The sequence below is a fragment of the Dendropsophus ebraccatus genome, chromosome 11 (assembly GCF_027789765.1).
Source record: "Dendropsophus ebraccatus isolate aDenEbr1 chromosome 11, aDenEbr1.pat, whole genome shotgun sequence".
NCBI lineage: Eukaryota > Metazoa > Chordata > Amphibia > Anura > Hylidae > Dendropsophus > Dendropsophus ebraccatus.
The window spans coordinates 63,011,554-63,031,427 of record NC_091464.1 but is presented as its reverse complement, the minus strand read 5'-3'; the positions used below and the strand labels follow the sequence as shown (position 1 = coordinate 63,031,427).

The window sequence follows — 19,874 nt, the reverse complement described above, 5'->3', positions numbered from 1 at the left end:
CAATGTGGCTGAGAGGTTTTCCTAAGCACCTAATATGCTGAGGGCTGTAACACCTTGTTTCCCCCTCCAATCTCTGACTCTGCTTGATGTACCCCAAAGAGTGATAGGGATGAGAGTGGAAGAAAGGAGATGGTACAGCCTTCAGAAGTTTGAGCTTGGGAACACCTGTGAAAGCATTTATCTATGTTATGCAAGTCCAGCCTGATATATAAAAGGTACCATGTGTCTCCTTGTGTCAGCAGTTGGAACATGAATTACTGGTGACAGATCCCTTTAAAGGGTCTGTCTATTTTGTACATCACCTTTGGATATGCCTTATTATGGAATTAGTAGAGGGAAATCTTTTTCTTAGGCTACGTTCGCAATGCATTTGTGAACGATGAAATGCAACACGTGACATATAGGAGTTTGAACAGGGCCATTCAAATGAATGGGTCTGTAATTGTGGACAGATTCTATGTATGTGTGAGGACTTAGTATCCCTAGCTTCTGTCTCCTACCATTTGACACATCAGTTTTGAGTCCTGTCACTTTACATGTCTAGAATAACACCACATACACTGCTATTACTTATTTCTGTAAATATTATAGAAACCTAGATGGAGGACTTTAATTAAATGTGGTCCTTTGGGCACCATTTGGACAGTCTGAAATACAATAATTCAATGTTGGGTAAATCGATCTTTGAGTGCACTATCGTATATATATTTCCTGGCTTTAAAGAAGTCACTACTCAACTGTGAGCTCTGACATTGAATGGACACCCTTTGACTTCAGTGGCTGCTCCTTTTTCAGTAAATATTGAGAATTCTAACATTTGCAGAAGCAGCTGGTGGACAAACCCTTTAAGCCGTATCTGTGATCATAGTAAAACCAGTTGCAGTATACACATTTTATGTTATGAGTTTTTTTAGTTGTTTGGTTAGAGTTTATTCAGATATGCACAGTGTACAGATAGTTTATGAGAAATTTTACACATGAATGGTCCCATTAAATGGCTGAAGCTGCTGTCCTAGATATGTCATTCCTGTAAGATGTATCCAGACGATGTGGTTGTTCATCCTTACAGGCACTGGTAATGATACGGGTGATGAACAACAACAGGTGCTGAGCGAACAACTGCGGCTCCTCTTGTGCTTGACTAGGACTTAAGATCACACGTTTTATAGACTAAGTCTATAAGATCACACGTTTTTTCTGTAATAACATACAATTACCTGAAATGCAACCCAATGAATCTTTTAATACCTTATGGGCGATTGGTGTTTAAAGGGGAAGTCCCACGGAAGTGAGAAAATACAGACAGGCAGGGGGTTGCTGTCAGTCGCCTTATCACCTTATTATTCGGGTTCCACGGTCTGTCCCCTAGAACTCATTTTATAACTTGGCTAAGGCTTGAAGGTCATCTTCAGTAATGTCTCCATGTGACTTTCTCTCCCAACCTCTTAGTCCCTTGACATGGGAAAATGCTTTCTCCGCAATGGAACAGGTTTATCGATATCCAGCTTTCAGTCCAATCATTTTTTGGCCCCAACATCTGTCCTCAACAGGGAACTATGAGGTTCATCATACACATAAGATCATTGGTTGATCCAATTATAGTCCTTGGTTCTCATTAAAGCCATACGTATAATCTGGTAGAAGACTACTTCATGGCCGGCCTCTGTCCCAAGAAGCATCATGTCAAAGTTGATGCTTTTTTTTACCAATTCCACTACCAACAACAACTTGGATGTTCTGTTTAATAGACTGATTTGGAAACCACTGATGTAGTGCATTGTCAGGTTTTCCAATTTTCCCAATACATTTAAACATTTGGTATTCAATAGAGGAAAATTTGAAATAAAGTATATATTGAAAACAAACAAACAAACTGGTGCATAGGAGGAAGAGATTAGTAAGCGTGTGTTAGGGTATATGCACATGAAGTTATTCTATGAAGAGGGAAGCGGGAGCGTGCAGCTATGAGCGGCGGATTCCGCACAGAGTTTTCCACGAGAATTACTCAGTGTGCATATACCTTTTAGGGCTCATGCACACTGAGCAATAGGTGAGGAATTCAAGAGAAAAGATCTCTGCTTGAAAATTCCTCTTCTGTTCTGCTCTGGCAGAATAGGAGCTGAATGCAAGCAGAATTTTAAGCAGAATTCAAACACCATTGACTTCTATAGGATTCCTCTAACAGAATCCGCCCAAAGAAATGACATGTTACTACTTTGGCCCCGTTCACACTAAGCAAAAACGTCGGAATTAGGCAAACACGTGTCCGCTTCCGCCACTCTCCACTCAAAGAAGTAACACGTCACTTCTTTGAGTAGAGAGGGGGGAAGCGGACGTTCCCGCCCTCCCAGTCACTTAAAGCAGGACACTGAGCACGGTGGGATTCTTGGCGGAATCTGCCGTTTTTGCTCAGTGGGAACGGGGCCTTTGTCATTTCTTTGAGTGGAGAGCGGCGGTAGTGGACGCCCATGCCCTCTCCTTCACTCGGTGAGACACTGAGCACAGCGGGATTCCGCCGCAGAATTCCAACGTTCTTGCTCGGTGTGAACGGGGTCTTTGGGTGGAAAGCAGATCTGCGGCAGAAAATTCTGCTCTGAAAATCTGCAGTGTGAACAACAGAGCGTAAATCATATTGAACACAATGGGACATTGCTCTGTTCATATTTTATGAGAGGAATTTCTAGCAGAATTTAAGAGCGGATTCCTCTTCAATTCCTCGCCTTTTGCTCAGTGTCACTGATACAGTGAGTCACTTTTCATAAAGCCACTGGAAAAAAACATTGTTATTATGAACGAGAGGAAAGCCCCCATCCGATGCAAGTGAGTCATACATTATGTGTCAATAGCCATGGCGCAGGCAAAGTCATAGGACCTTGTCCTTACCCTGCCAAGTAGACATGCCTCCTACTATGCCATCCTTGTCGAAGCTAAAGGAAAGAACTCGTACATTGTCGGACCTCAATGGAAACCAATAATCATCTAATTATTACAGACCAATGTAATCCCCGGTTATTACGTTTTTCCATGAAGAATTCAGTTTGGCCCCATAGTGTTCTCCACACAGTACTGGTATTTTTCGGAACAGAGAGTTCCTGCCCCATGGTGTTTTAGCTGTGCTTAATCAATTACCCTATAGATCAGTGTTTCTCAACTCTAGTCCTCAAGACCCACCAACAGATCATGTTTTGAGGATTTCACTGGTAATATAATTATAGTCAGTGCACCAGTAACTGCCACAGCTGTTCGTTGTATGGGATATCCGCAAAACATGACCTGTTGGTGGGTCTTGAGGACTGGGGTTAAGAAACACTGCCATAGATTATAGGACAGCATTTAAAGGGGAAGTCCGGGCAAAATAATTTTAAGATATATGTTATTGCCCATCAAAAGTTATGAAAATTACTATTAGACACTTATAGGAAATGCACCTATAGTGCATTTTCCCTGCACTTACTACAGCATGGTGTGTTCAAGTCTCTGTAAAGCTGGTGATGTAACATCACAGAAACTGACGACACCTGCTGCAGTGGTGGGACAGACTGGAGCAGCAGGAGTTGTCAGTTTATGTAACGTGACATCACCAACTTTACAGAGACTTGAACACTCCATGCTGTAGTAAGTGCAGGGAAAATGCACTATAGGTGTATTTCCCATAATAAGTGTCTATTAGTATATTTCATACCTTTTTGTTGGGTAATAACATACCTTAAAATTATTTTGCCTGGACTTCCCCTTTAAGATTCATAAAAGAAACTCTTTGGTTACCATGATAGTACCCAGATAGTGTCATAGTGGTATGTGTTATGATCACGGTCCTACTTGCTAAACTCCCTTGTGACGAAGCAACCCAAGGACTTATTTTCCTAGTGGTACATTCTTACCTCGCAGGGCCACAACCAATATTATAGTGACCACAGAATACATTTTACATGACATTACCAAGTGGTATCTTTTACCTTATAAATGGATCATATCTTAACAAAATCCTGACATCTATATTGACTGCAGCTTTTGGCTGGAGCCTTTTGCCAAAATAGGCCTGCTCCAGCCTGGTGCAGATAGTGATCATTAGTTTTTCTTGACTTTTTACTAGTTTTAGAGGTGAACTCAAAGGGGTTAGGATTTTTTTTGTTGCAAAAGAAAAAGAAATCAGCTCACCCCTCAGCAAGTAGTAGTAGGTGTATGACACAGTTCCCAGAAGAACGGAGCAGGTGGACATTGATGCGGGCCGTCACCCGTATAGGCAATTCAAAACTATGAAAAGTTCCACTGCTCCTTGTAGTAGTATCAAAAACTTTATTGGGTACATGCAAAATAATAAAAACTTCTAAAACCATGCCGACGCGTTGCGGAGGCAACCCTCCTTAATCATGGCAAAAGGTATATTGAACAGTGAACCATTTTATTGTGAGATGTACCTCCTCCCACTTGCCCCTCCCGCTACGGGCCTGGAGAGAAAAAACAAGGGGCGTGACGAGGAACCACATGAAGCACATAACAGGTGGATACAATGTAAGTACAAAAATTAACCCTATGTGATATCTGCTAAAGAAATAGTCATTAGAGAAAAATACATGAATTATGTAGGCATTAGAAGATGTAAAATAAATCTGTCTTAAAATTCTTGCCTTGTGGAAAACGTGTGGCAAGATGTAATATCCAATAGGCTTCCCTCTTTCTGAGAAGTTTAACCCAATCCCCTCCTCTTTGGGGTTTGTTAACTTTTTCAATGGCTCGTATTTTGAGGGTGTTCGTGTCACCTTCATGGCATTGATGGAAATGTCTGGACAAGCCAGACATGGATTTATTTCCAGGGAAGGAGATCGCAGAGCGGATATCACGCAAGTGTTCAGCAAAACGAACCTGGAGTTTCCTCATGGTTGACCCTACATATTGTACCTGGCAGGATGAACATTCAGCCAGATACACTATCTATGTGCTGGCACAATTGATAAAACTTAATTTTAGGATTATTTTTTTTGCTATTTGAAATGTAATGCTTACCAGAGGCAGGCCAAATTTCAAATCCTTTATTTTTCTCATAAGGTCTGCAGTAGTCCTTGGTTTGGATCTTTTGTAGGACTCACAATAGCTGCTGGGGTGTATAGCTCCTTATTGGAAGCTATTAGTATACATCTTAGAGTCTTAAACTTTATGCCAAGTCTTTCGGCATATAAACATTACAGCATAAATTTTTTGCAGTATTTTGCAATGATCATAAATGGATTTTGCTTGCAGGACAGACTTCTATACTTTCTATGGATAGCATCATAACAGTGAACGCAACATATCATGTTTAGGAGTGACCAAGAGTTGGTAGAGAACTCTTGTAAGATCATATAGAATCTACCCATTGGCCGGCACACTGCTATGCATCTGATGGGAATGTTCATGTGTAGTTGCATTGTGGCTGGACTTTGTATTGTACTATAAAGTATTTGTTGGGTGTCTATACGTACATCTCCCGACATTGCCCTTCTCGGGCCCTATGCCTATTTTTTGTTTTCTCTGGTTTAAAAGCAATGGATATCGACCAGCTCTGTTACTTTAAGGGTCACTAGGGTGGAAGCAATGGGTGTTATATAGAGAAGATCAGGGCCCCGGACAATAACCCAGTACCTGCCTTCTACTCCACGTAATTCCTGTGGTCCCAGTTGAAAGCATCCCAATGTATTATCTTGGCTTTTTGATGGTACTCCACCATCTTGATTTTCTAAAATTTGCTGTGCTGAGTCTTCATCATGGTCATCTGCTCCTTTCCATACTTTTCTTTCCTCCATTTTACCCTTGCTTCTTAATCTGTGAATTTACATATTTAGGTCCCCTTCACACGTCCGGAAAAACCACCCGGATTTCCAGACCCATAGACTTTAATTAGTCATGGACACCCTTCCCGATTTTTCTGTTCCGGAAAATAGATCCAGAAAAAATAGGACATGTCCTATTTTTGTCCGGAATTCTGGCCCAGGTGCCCCCATAGACGTCTATTGGAGCGCCGGATGGTCTGCCCACCATCCATACCCCTCTTTCCCGAACCTCACTGGTTGTCTCCTCCGGCCTCCTGCTGTTCCTGGTCTGCTGGTGCGCTCCGGTCCCCCGGTCTCTTCCTGCCGCCACCTCAGGTCTGCCCCGGCCTCCTGCAGCCTGACTCCCCCGGACCTCAGCCCTTGGCGTGCCGCGGCATCTCCGTCCACCTAGCAGCAGTGGCAGGGTACACGAGGTGGAGGCAGTGGCAGGGTAGACGAGGGGCGATGTGGGTACCTGTGATGTAGTCTATATTGAAATCACTTTTTTATTTTTTTCTCATCAGGAAATCCTGAAGGCTGAAGGTAAAAACAGATTACTGTCAGGAAATCCTAATACTTTCCTTATGTCTTTTGAGGCCTTCTGAACAGGATTTCCTCACAGTAAAAACTGACACGGACGTGTGAAGGGGGCCTTATATTGTAAAACATGCTCATTATCTACCCTGCTATGTGTTTAAGTGATTACATTCTGTATTGTGATATCCCTGTTCATATGTTTAATACTTGTGCTTTATTTCTCTGGTCTCTGATGATCCCAAAAACTTTTTCAACCTAAAAGTGAGTTAACGTGTTCTAAATAAGTGACAAGTATTTACACATCTATCTAAATAGCTTTTGTATATCAGGTTTTTCACGTTTCTGAGTAATAGATCAAGCAGTTTTTGACTCTGGGCCAGAAAGAGCTCACCTTAGTCAGGTTATAAGGGATATAAGGCAAATAAATGAATTCTGGAATTCCATTCAGCACAAGAATCTTCCCAATCTAGTTTGGCAGTAGTTGTGTATTCTTGTTCAGTATTAATATATAATGCAGCCCCTTTTAGATATTTAATTCTCAACCTATGGCCTATCTGCTATCTTTATACATGTGTTTGCTCCCATGGCCAGTTTCACTAATGGAAACTATTAAAACTTTTCTCTTATGAATACTATATTTACTTGTATATGTTTACTTGGTTTTGTAGAATTCCCCTTCTGTTGTTTTCTCACTGCTGCTTTACACCATGTCTAAATCCCAATGTTAGTATAGGGAGGAAAACTTGCAACTTTCTGCTGGGGGCTCACCTTCACTAGCCACTGGGCAACCTCCATTTTCATAACAAACCAGATACAACCAGCAGATCAGCTCAGTATTATCAGGTAGAAAAGGCTATGTAATTTGGACCCATCCTGCCATAACAATACGATCCTGCAGCCCCAGTGCCTTAGCATAATTTTAGATGCTGTAGAGTTAGACAGTACCTAGCTCTTCCTAGTACACCTGATAATAGTAGTAAAAATATATACCGTTATTATACTTGCCTTGGTCCAGCTCTGGTTACAACCATAGTGTTTTCATAGCCAAGAGCGTAAGGTGCACCAGATTTGCGAGTGCAAGTGCCATATAATATAATAGCAAAGGCTTACTATTGAGCCAGAACACAGATTCCCTCGGATAAGTGCTGAGTACAGGGTTCCCAGCCCAGCAAATAAACGAACAGTAAGCCAGGGATGCATAAAGCAACCCTGGCTTACTGTTCACTAAGTGGAACAATGACCACTAATGTTTCTTTTGCTCTGCACCTTGGGCTCATTGTATAGAGAGCTATTGGACATATGCAAAGTGCGCCATGATAGTGTGGTACTTTTTGTGATAGAAGTACCATGCCAACAACATCTGTATGGATTGTGAGATCTCATGGATTATGAGAGCAGCCTTGCATGCAAAATATGATCACATGTATCATCTTATGCATGTGGTTGAATTGTAGCCAGCCTCATAAGTATCTAAGAAACCTCAAATATGAGCAAAAGCCCTGTATCCCCGGCCCACCTCAAACAGCTGACAGGCCTGGGATGACTTCTGGGATCTTGGTTTAATCTTTTCCCTCCAGTTGCCAATTTCTTAATTGTATTCTTTTCCTTTATCTGTATCCTGAGACGATCTCTTTCACACTGACACCCCATGAACCCTGGTAACTGATGAACATTAGTGGCCATTCACGAACCTCCCCAATGGCTCATGGGCTTATACCAAGACGCACTTTGAAGTCAGTATCTGGCTGTAACATCACTTTGTGGTTATAAGTCTTCTGAGTATGATCTTGTCTGAAGATGGTCTTTATAGGAATCAATGAAGAAAAGATGTTCTAAAGAAGATTAGAGATTTATTTGTCCTTAGGCCTTAAGTTGGGATTGGGAACAAAAGACAATGTTTTTTTTTTTTTATATAAATCAATAAATATTCACATGAAATTCTGTAAATTCTGCTTTTATATCTTGTTTTATGAAAAATATGTTGTGGCATTCTAATTGGTTATAACCACAAGACTGAAACTCAATAATACATAGTTTCATTTTATAATGGAAAGTTTTATGCAAAAGTCTAATTCATGTTCAACGTTTCTGATTTCAGTCAGAGAACTGAGACATTCACATACATTACAGGCCGATTTGTTTTAGCTTGACATCGACATAATATTGGAGATTTTAAGACCCTAGGCTAAATTCTGATCCTATATTGCTAGGGGACATCTTGGAGGACATGACATGAATGATCTTTTTATTGCTAGGCTCTTGATGAAATTAAGGAAGAAGACGACTGGTTCCGTGTGAAGGAGAACCACATTGCAAGACTTATGGTGCGTTTACACAGACAGATTTATCTGACAGATCTTAGAGGCCAAAGCCAGGAACAGACTATAAACAGGGATCAGGTCATAAAGGAAAGACTGGGATCTATCCTCTTTTCAAATCTGTTCCTGGCTTTGGCTTTCAAAATCTGTCAGATAAATCTTTGTGTAAACGCACCATTAGTTTCCCTGCAGTGCCTCCGCAGGTGGAGTGTAGCATCACATTGCTACCACTAAAATCAAGGGGCTGTATATAGGGCCGGGTCCTTCAGAGCAAGAGGCACTCTTTGTAGCAGCTCTATATAATATATGAGGATCTTTAAAAGAAGACCCCACTTTTTGAACTTTCTGGAACACTAAATGGTTACATAACTCTGTTTGGCCTGTTTTTTTTTAGCATCAGTACGTTACAATTTATCTGGAAAGTTTACCTGGCAGCCCCTTGCTCGTCTGTCTGTATACTGTATAGAATATGGCTTCATGCACGTACTATGTACATAGTACTCTCTACCTAATAAGTAACTTCCCTCAAGAACAGAAGGGTCACTTGGTTGGCCTCCATTATCCTAGATGGGAAATAGAGAAACTTTCTCACCAACTATAATGGAGTGGGAACGTACAGGTGTGGCCACCACTGAATGCATTGTGCCGCTGTCAAATGGGCTTTTATAATGGGAGTGACCATTGCTGGTTTAAAGTAACTAATATCATGTAGCAATAATAAAGAATTGATTAGAATTCTGGATTTGGGGTTAAAACATAAAAAACACAGGTTTGGAATGTACTGATGCATTATACTGCTGCAATAAACAATGCACAGAAGGTTCTTTGCATGGTAACATATGAAAACTTACAATAAACCAATTTATCATGAATTAACAAGGATGTACGGTAGATACACTAGGTGAAGCAATAGGTTACTGTGACTTCTTTGCAAGGTGTATGGGCCCCCTTATTGCTCTTACAACATTCCTGGTGGCAATGGGAATGCCTGATGTTTGTCAATATTTATCTGTCAGAAGGGTGATGACTATAGTAAGAGTGTTAACTCTTTCCCCACCACTTTTTTTTTTTTTGCAGCCTGAGACGGTGGCGACTTTGAAACGTACGTTAGAAACTTTAATGGGAAAGGGAGCCATTGTACGGAACCTGGAAAACCTTGGGGAGAAGAACCTTCCTTATAAGATCTCCAAGCACAACCAGCGTCACATACGAGCAGGGTATGTATGTAGAGAAAAACGAGGACACTGTATGGGATTATGGGACAACAGAATTAATCCCCTCTGTAAATCTGCTTGGGGTCTGTAAGGGCCCTATTACATGGAGCAATATTCTGCCAAATCAGGCCGATTCAGCAGATCATCGCTCAGTGTAATAAAGACAACGATAAGTCGACATACAATGATCATTGGCTGATTGCATCTTTAGGTCCTGACCAAAAATCATCTGCTGTTGAGCACTTATTGCCACATGTATTAGTGATGCTCTGCTGACGGCTGATGAATCTGTAATAAACTATGTACTTTACCTCTCCACACTCCCCGGTGTCTTCCTGGCTTCTCCTTGGTCCCCGCAGCCGCTGGTACAACTTCAGAGCCGCTCTCTGAAGTGACGGGCTGCTCAGCAAATCATTTGCCAGGACTTGACCACCACTGCCAGTGATTGGCTGAGAAGCTTGTCACTTCGAAGTTATACTGGCGGCTGTGGGGAGTGTTAAGAGGTAACGTATACAGTTTATAATTTACTGTATACAGTAAAGGCTGCACGGATATCGCTGACTATATATATATATATATATATATATATATATATATATATATATATATATATATATATATATATATATATATAATATATATACACACAGCCCTTGCTGCACAATAAACAATGCCGTATACTAGGCTCAGTAAACGACCACCGATCTAGCAGATCGGTGCTTATTTATTATAGTGGTCGGACAGTCTAATACAGCCCTAACACTGTATATATGCTGCTTTAGTCATTGTAGAGCTGACTTTATAATGTTGGCAGAAAATGTACCTGTACATAGCAGTCAGTGTATTTCTGACTTTGAGGAGTGATGTAATGTCACCATGGTTACCAAGTTTCTATAATTTATTTTTTTCATATGGGAAAATGTCATTTATGCAGTAATCCTGAGTCACTGATCAAGCTTGATACTGACTTATGTTAAAAATCTGATTATAGTCTGACTGTTCCTCCCTTTCTATATAATGTAAAAAGCTACATAGGTAAAATAATACCACCATAAACATATATAATGCCTCTATAAATGATCCAAATGTTACTCCTATATATTGCCCACACAGTGCTGTCATTTAAAGGGAATCTGTCAGCTCCTGGGCCCTACCTGAGGTGCTGACAGTGTGCTGTACCTGGCAGCCCCCAGTGAGCATGGTGGCTTTTTGGTAAATTTCCTTGCAGCGGATTATGTACAATCTTATGTCTTCTACTGTATTAAAGAGTCACAGAGCAGTTGTTCGTGCCACATTCTGACATGCATCCTCCTCCCTCTTCATGAATAATCAATGCTGCCCGGCCTCCTGCTCGCTCAGCTGTCAGATTGCAGATCAGTCCTGTGTTGGCAGTTTATGTCTGACAGAAACACTCAGGTATAATTGAATCTCTTCTCCCACATGTGTAGGAGCTGTGGTCTAGGGGTAACTAACCTGTCTAGAGACCTGCCAGCAGTTCATTCTCTGGTTCGAATCCCTGATGGAAATTAAATAGATGTATTTTTTTTTTCTCATTATTGTATCATTTTTAAGGCTATGTTCACACACAGTATTTTTGCTCAGTATTTTGCAGTTAAGTGGATGGATGCCATTTAATAGCAAATAATTACTGTTATTTTAAAACGACGTCCAATATTTGCCATTAAATGACTGCCATCCGCTCAATTTTAACAGTGTGAGAACATAGCCTTTCTGTGTTCTCAATCCACTCCTGGTTTTGGTTGGAGAATACTCACCAAAATACTGAGCAAAAATACTGTGTGTGAACATAGCCTTAAAAATGATAGAGGTCTTTTATTCTCGTTATTGTATAATTTTTAAGGCTATGTTCACACACAGTATTTTTGCTCAGTATTTTGGTGAGTATTCTCCAACCAAAACCAGGAGTGGATTGAGAACACAGAAAGGCTATGTTCTCACACTGTTAAAATTGAGCGGATGGCCGTCATTTAATGGCAAATATTGGACGTTGTTTTAAAATAACAGTAATTATTTGCTATTAAATGGCATCCATCCACTTAATTTCAACAATGTGTGAACATAGCCTTTCAGTGTTTTTAGTCCACTTCTGGTTTTGGTTGCAAAATACTGAGCAAAAATACTGTGTGTGAACATAGCCTTAAAAATGATACAATAATGAGAAAAAAAAATACATCTATTTAATTTCCATCAGAGATTTGAACCAGAGAATGAACTGCTGGCAGGTCTTTAGACAGGTTAGTTATCCCTAGACCACAGCCCCAACAGGGAGAATTAGGGAGAAGAGATTCAATTATACCTGACTGCAATCTGACAGCTGAGCGAGCAGGAGGCCGGGCAGCATTGATTATTCCTGAAGAGGGAGGAGGATGCATGCCAGAGTGTGGCACGAACAACAGCTCTGTGACTCTTTAGTACAGTAGGAAACATAAGATTGTACATAATCTGCTGCACGGAAAATTACCAAAAAGGCACCATGCTCACTGGGGGCTGCCAGGTACAGCACACTGCCAGCACCTCAGGTAGGGCCCAGGAGCTGACAGGTTCCCTTTAATCCCCATATTAAGTGCCATACAAAATCCAAATAATACTGCTATACAATGTTTAAATAACATCTCTATACAGTCTCCAAATTAATACCGCTATACAGTATATGAATTATACCTCTATACAGTAAACAAATAATACTGCTATACAGTATACAAATAATACCGTTGGTGTATAAATAATACCTCTATGCAGTATCAAATAATACCGCTATACAGTATACAAATAATACTAGTATAAACAATACCTCTATACTAGAGATAAGATTCTCAGAGAATTGAGCATTTAATTCGTCTCATTGTGATTTGCGAATTTGCCAGATTCACTTTGCAAATTGGCTAAACATGGCAGCCACAATAGCGACTACACATGTTAACTTATATTTACGCAGTTGCTAACATTATGCAGTTGCAAATATTACGCTGTTGTGTAAATCACAAGATAAACATTTGCATGTTCGAAAAAGATTTTTATAACCATTTTGATCATCGAACAAATTGTATCGGTGAAGACGAACAATTAGCAGCATTTTCGTACGCACATACAAACATTTACGAACATGTTCGCTCGCCATTATTTTTAATGAAATTAGTTTATATGCAATTTGCGAATTCGTGCAAATGTTTGCAAACTTTGCAAAACGAATTTCCGAGTGATTTGCTCATCTCTACTCTTTACATTATCCAAATAATACTGCTATGCAGTGTGTGAATGATACCTATTAAGTATCCAAATAATAGCCCTATATGTTGCTATTCAGTCCCCAAATAAAGTGCCGTACATCGTACAACTAATACCCCCAGACAATATTTCAGATAATACCTGCATACATTATCCACACAGTAATGCAATTTAATACCAAAAATAAAATAAAACCAAAGCAAACGGCCATAGTGTCCAAACAATTTTGCCGTACAGCGTCCACGTTATGATGCAAATTCAGGCCAGTTAATGCTGCCATGTAGATCAGTGCAGGAGCTAGAGAGCACTATATGGCCATCACTACAGGGGTTTTCCACATACTGTAACACAGGGTAACTAGCTGATCAGTGGCTGGCCGACCTTTTGTTCACAAGTTTCTTAGAGAAGGAATGGAACATTAGCCAATGCTGCCCTATTCACTTTGAGGGACAAGGGATCTCTGTTTTTGGGATTGTGGGGGGCCCAGGGCCCAGGCCTCCAACAATCAGCTAGATATCCCTTATCCTGTGTATAAGGGATAACTTTGGATCTTGGAATAATCCCTTTTAAGATCTAGAAGAAGGGGGTCATGCACTGTTGCCCAGTTTGTTACACCTAAAACTATATTGAAAAGCATTGTATAGAATAGTAGTACAGGTAAATATATAGGTTGAAGATCAGAACATGTTTATGAATTGGTACTACAAGGCCTGGACCATAGGCCTGGTAGGGCCCAAATGGTTTTCACTACCTCAATTCATCTACCTATCTATCTGCATGCGTTTGTTTATATAAAATATATTTTTATGCTATGCACTTCTTTGTACCTTTACCATACTTCTAAAATAAATTACAAGAAAATATATTTTAAGGGTTAGTATGCTTTCAGAAAGCCGGCATGCAAGGTCTCGTAGTTTGATGTTCCTTTAAGAAAAGCAGGGGATACTTGTAAATGGCGCCATTGTCCAGACCTGTCTGTTTTAATAAGTTACTTTTTATCGCCTTTTTGTAAGTTGTCTGCTGGCTTCTTGTTGGATGTTAAATTCTTTTGTGAGAGCTGGCCAGCGGGGGTCTCGGATGGTTTCCAGGCAACAAGCCATGCCGCCAAGCTAGGTAATCACAAGTGTTGCATGGCAGAAAAATATGCATGGGGTACCTGATCTGGGGGTTAACCCTTGTGCTGTGAGAGCCAGAGTTTTCCTATAGTTTATATGGATACATAGGTGATACACCCTGGACCTGTTGCCTCAAGGTCTGACCCCCACCAATCATACCTTTTCTAGTGATGTTCCATTACTTTGAGATGGGAATACCCCTTTAAATTTTTGGAAAAAAGCCCCAAAACATTCAGGTTATTTAGGAATGTATTGTGAGGAATGTATTTTGATGCTGGGATGTTGTCTCATTGCTCCGGGTGTGCCGTTCAAGGTATCATTCTTGTGCCATTAACACACAGCGCTCCCTGTATTGGGCTAGTGTGCTCTGAGTATATTCACACCCACCACAACTATCCAGCACTGGGGGAGGAATTTTACAGCAGTGGATGAAATAACATAACCGTGTTTATATAGAGTGGATATACCCAAAAAGGTGCAGGATGAGATAGAAAAGATTATTGATGGTATTTTTTTCAACCAGGGCTTGACTGGTTTAGAAATCCCCCCCTTCATAATACAGTGGTGCCTTGGATTACGAGCATGATTCGTTCTGGGACTGTGCTTGTAATCCAAATCCACTCTTATACCAAAGCAAATTTTCCTACAAGAAATCATTAAAATGCAGACAATTTGGTTCCACACCCCAAAAAAATGATTTTTTTTTTTATTCTGAATAACATGTAAAATAAATGAAACAAGCATTTAGAAAGAGCTGAATGTGATATTATAAGTTACTGTACAGTATAGCAATCAGCATGTGAAGTATAATGTATAGAAACTTCATAAACCTGACAACACAGCAGCAGTTTGTAGATATCAGGAAGCGAGAATCACAGAGCTGTGCAGGAGGACAGTGACAGAAACTTTTCTATACAGGAGTGTGAATGGCTGAGTGTAAGTGCAGGCACATTATAGCGGTAATGGAGAGGATGGGAAACACAGGGGCTAACAGAGACTGCAGGGAGCAGGAAGGAATGAGCAGGGCAGATGTGGGCACAGTATAGCAGAACTCTCTGTCTGGGGAGAGAGGGGTTACAGCTATGGAGAAATTTCCTCCACAGTCCTGTCCTCTGATGAAAGCCCCAGCCTGAAGTCGATCTACTATGATTTGGAAGGTGAGGGAGACTTCCTGGGTCAGAGTACAGTGCTGTAGACCCCGCTATGCAGACCATGCCCCTCCCCCACTCCCCCTCCCACCCAGTACAAGGAGCTCTTAAACCAAAGCAATCGTCTTAAACCAAGTCTCAATTTTAAAAAATTGTGAGCTTTTCTTGCAAAACTCTCTCAATTCAAGTTACTCTTAAACCATGGTAACACTGCACTTTGTTAGGGAATTTAGAGTTTAAAACAGGAAGCCCCATAGCCTATAAAACTCACCTCTTCATCTAGAAGACCTGGCATATCCATTCTTTATAATGAGAATGGTGTAATGCATCATTTAACCTGTGGAGGCAGTGTAGGGAATTGGAACACTTACTGCTGCATTTGCTAGCATATTACATCTGATCAGCTTATTGTGAGGGGAAATGGACATCACCTAAAAGGGTATTTCCATCTTAAGATATCATCATGTATCCCCTATGGATAGAGGATAACTAAGCTGATTGGTGCGGATGTTACCTGAAAATGGGTTGGCCTCGGAGTGAATGGTTCACACCGCACATGTGTGGACATAGGATGGCAATGTTTGGTGACCCCATAGAGAAAGAATGGAGTGGTGGCTGTAGTGCACACCCTTTATTTTGGGGGCAGAGATTGAAGGTGTTCCTGGCAGTTTGAACCCCACAGATTAGTTTGTTATCCTTTATGCCAACATACCCTTAAAGGGGTTATCCAGTGTTAGAAATGCATGGCCACTTTCTTCAAGAGTCAGTACCACTCTTATCTCTAGTTTGGGTGCAGGTTTTGCAACTCAATTCCATGGAAGTGAATGGAGCTTGATTGCAAACTACACCTGAACTGGAGACCAGAGTGGTGCTGTCTCTGGAAGAAAGTGGCCTCATTTTTCTAAAGCTGGATAACCCCTTTTATAAACTTCTCAATGTTATCTGTAGTTGCCATGGTCAGTTATGGAACCATCTGTTACTGACACATACTATTATGGGGATACTTGTGGGTGGGCACAAACTATTAGGGGGGTTTCTGCACCTGGCACACACTGAGTGCACCTGTGCCTTGCATACACTATTATGGGGGTATATGTGCCTTGCACAAATTATTACAGTGATATCTGTGCCTGGCACACACTATTGTGAGGGTACCTGCGCCTGGCACACACTATTGTGGGACTACCTGTGCCTGGCACACACTATTGTGGGGCTACCTGCGCCCAGCGCATACTATTGTGGGGCTACGTGCACCTGGCACACACTTGGGGGGGCTACCTGTGCCTAGCACACATTGGGGTCAAAATGGCGGCACCTGTGACACCAGATCACAGAGATGGTGGTTATGGGGGACTTAAACCCGTACATTGGCACACCACGATGCTGGTCAGAAATCATTACAGGTCTAGGTTGGGGTTATTACACCCTTGTATGTGATCATCAGGAGACATGTATAAACTCATAGCCATGGCACAGTGGGGTGCATATGATGTACTGCAAGGTGTGAGAGCGTTTTGTGGTGGTGGGGGGGATGAGTCATGGCAGGAGACAAAGGACTACTTTGTTATTACTATAATCACCATCATCACCCTTGGCTGGTATTTGCATATATGAGCAGGACGGGACCGTTCAGCATCCGGCTACTACGTGTTGAATATCAGAATAGTCTCTCTTTTTCTTGCACACTTATCATCATTTGAGCCCCCTGTAGCTGTATATGTTCACATAAGACACATGCCATAAGCACAAGTCATTGCCATTTCTTGGCTCAGTCTGAATAGATTGCATAGATGCCTCGGTGAGCGATTCAGCGCAGGCACCGGCTTATTCCCACCCGCCCTCGGCTCAGCTCTCTGCATAGTGGAAATTTCCATCTTCTTTGTGATGTGAGCTGCTGCAGCGCCGAGACCAGGTCTCCTTAACTGTTACATTTACCACGAGAGCCAAGGACGGTGCCTGCACATTTATTGCCTAATACCACCAATAAATGACAATAAAAAGTGTACTCCCAAAGTCACGGATCACTCTCGTTTTATGCCTCCTGCCCTCTGTAGAGTACAATAAAATATATACAGAAATGTAAAAAAAATATATGGAATACCCCTGGACCTCTTTTTAAAGGGGTTGTCTGGTTTAAAAAAAAAACACATTAATATACCCTTTTAATTGCGGGGGGTCATAAATAAACTAAAACAAGTCATACTCTCCTCTTTAAGTCCTCCGCACTCTGACAGCACCCAGTCCCCAGCTCTTCACTACTACCAAGACAATTAGTCTCATCAGAACCTGATGAGCAGGGGACTGGATAAGTTAGATCAGAAGACTTGGGGGATCTAGAGGAGGTGAGTGTGACTTTTTTTTTTTTTACTTCACCCCCAGCTACATGCAGGATTACAACAACATAGCTGTTTTCCTCCAGCAACAGCACCACTCTAGTCTTCAGTCTGTTTGGGCTATTGCAGCTCAGTTTCACTTCATAGACTCTTCTTTGGCCAAAATGGAAAGTATTTACAATGTCCTACATTACACAGACAGTACATTGATCTTAATGGACACTGTGCAATCCTTAACAGAGAAGTCAGTTGATTTTGAAATTTTTTACATCCAACAGGGGAGAACATAACAAGTAATCCCAGCTCCCTTCTCCCCGTGCCGTAGCTGCGCTGGAATGCCTGTTCGGGACCCCTGTCGACTCCTGGATCTCTTGCACAGGCAACGCTACGACCTGGTTGATGGACTGCCCGGTCAGCCAGTCAGTGACTGGGGTGGGACACCATTGTAGTCACTGATTGGCTGAGTGTGTAATCCATCAGCCAGGTTTTGTATTTTCCCGTGAGTTGCAACGTCATCTGAACCCGGAGGAAAGTGCCTTCCAGCGGGGGTCCCAGGGCCTTTGACCTGGTACTTCGCGGGTAGGGGGAGTGGTGAGTAGTGATTGTTTATTATGTTACCACCTGTCCCTGCTGTCTGTGAAATTTTGAAAATCGCCAGACTTCTCCTTTAATTTCCCCTGTGGTGGTGCTGCAGGAAAATGTAAACATTTTACTGCTAGTCTGTCCCACAGATGCTGATTGCTGGGGGTCTGGGATGAGCCAAGCTCTGTGATTAAACTATTACCAAGGAACTCACTGGTTAAATACATGCTAATGCTAAACCAAATCTTTCAACAACCTACAGTACTACTTTCTACTTTCAGGTACTTCCTAGTTGACTTCTATTCTCCACCCAACATTATTCCTGGTGTGCTAGACCATCTATCCCGTGACATCGATGTGATAAGGCCAACCATTCTAAAACACGAAGAGGAGAAGCCACCGGAGAGACCGTGTCCCGGGATGCTTCCGCCCACAAACCTCGAGTCAAAATTCAGTCGCAGGAAGAGGAAATGAGGCCGATTCCGGCTGTCAACATGTCTGTTCGCTTGTGCATAAAGCATGTGGTTTTTTTTCTTATTTCTGTTAGAATAATAAAATATAATTACTTTCCATAATGTGCAAATCATTGATGTGACCTCCCATACCTTCCATCTGTCTCTAATCTCCTATCTTGTCTTTAGTATAAGAACTATTAATGTTGGTATGGTGGATGCTTTGATGGGGCTTTTAGAGGAAGAGGTTGCCCCTGATTGATCCTGACCTAATCCGTGCTGGACTCCCCCTAGAGGATCTACTATTGCCCGGTGCAGCATGCAGCAATGTTTTGAAACTTTAGGGATCTATTGAGTGCAACAGATCTGCCCATTTTTCTTGTTCTTCTGCTCCAAAGATGAAGAAAGCAATGCAGCCTTATTGGACAAGGATGAGGGAATCGAACCAATGAAGGGAGGAAAAAAAGCACTTTCCATCCTCGGTGGTAAAACTCAGCATTATAATGGTGAACTCAGTTTGACTTTTGCTGTGGGGGCTCTTCTCTCCTTCAGCTACCAGAATGTAATCCAGGTCCAGGGTATTACAGGCCTGCAGTTTTCCATATTAAAACAAATTTACCAATTTGCTTACTGAATTAATTTATTTCTTCACTACCTGGTTGGCATGTATAGTCAGTGACTTGGTCCTGCACCTTGCCACCATGATGTAAACCCCAGTGCTAACCAGGTGGTGTAAAAAAAAAAATCATTAAATGAATTGGTACATTTGCTTAAATTCCTATGTTTTGGATGGAGATTGTCTAAGCAGACATCTACTTTGTGTTTCAGTCCTTCAAAAATGTTCTTAGTCTTTTCGCAGTCACTAAACTTTACTTTAACTTTACATTGACAGAGGTCAGTTGTTCTGTAATTTTTTCTGTTTGCTTCATATCGCTCAAAGCATTTCCATGGGAACCTGCAACCGGGAAACTATTTTATGCTTTGCTCCTGCTCACACCCAGTTATTTACTTTCTTTTTATCAGGGGGGTTCATTAGGAAAAACATAGTCTGCAGCATCCGACTTGCCATAAAAGACTGGTACTGCAGGTCCTTCACATAAACCATTATAAATCAATGTGATTTGACCTGTTATATAACAAAAG

At 41.4% G+C, this 19,874-nt stretch overlaps 1 protein-coding gene across 1 annotated transcript in view; it reads left to right on the top strand.

The window, feature by feature from the left end:
* Nucleotides 1-18,854, top strand: part of MRPS6 (mitochondrial ribosomal protein S6) — a 40,080-nt gene extending 21,226 nt beyond the window's left edge. Inside the window, exons 2-3 of the mRNA XM_069945414.1 lie at nucleotides 9,719-9,858; nucleotides 18,561-18,854. Of these exons, the coding sequence (XP_069801515.1) occupies nucleotides 9,719-9,858; nucleotides 18,561-18,753 (333 nt within the window). The 3' untranslated portion in view covers nucleotides 18,754-18,854. The remainder of the gene's footprint in view (nucleotides 1-9,718; nucleotides 9,859-18,560) is intronic.
* Nucleotides 18,855-19,874: the final 1,020 nt, after the last annotated feature.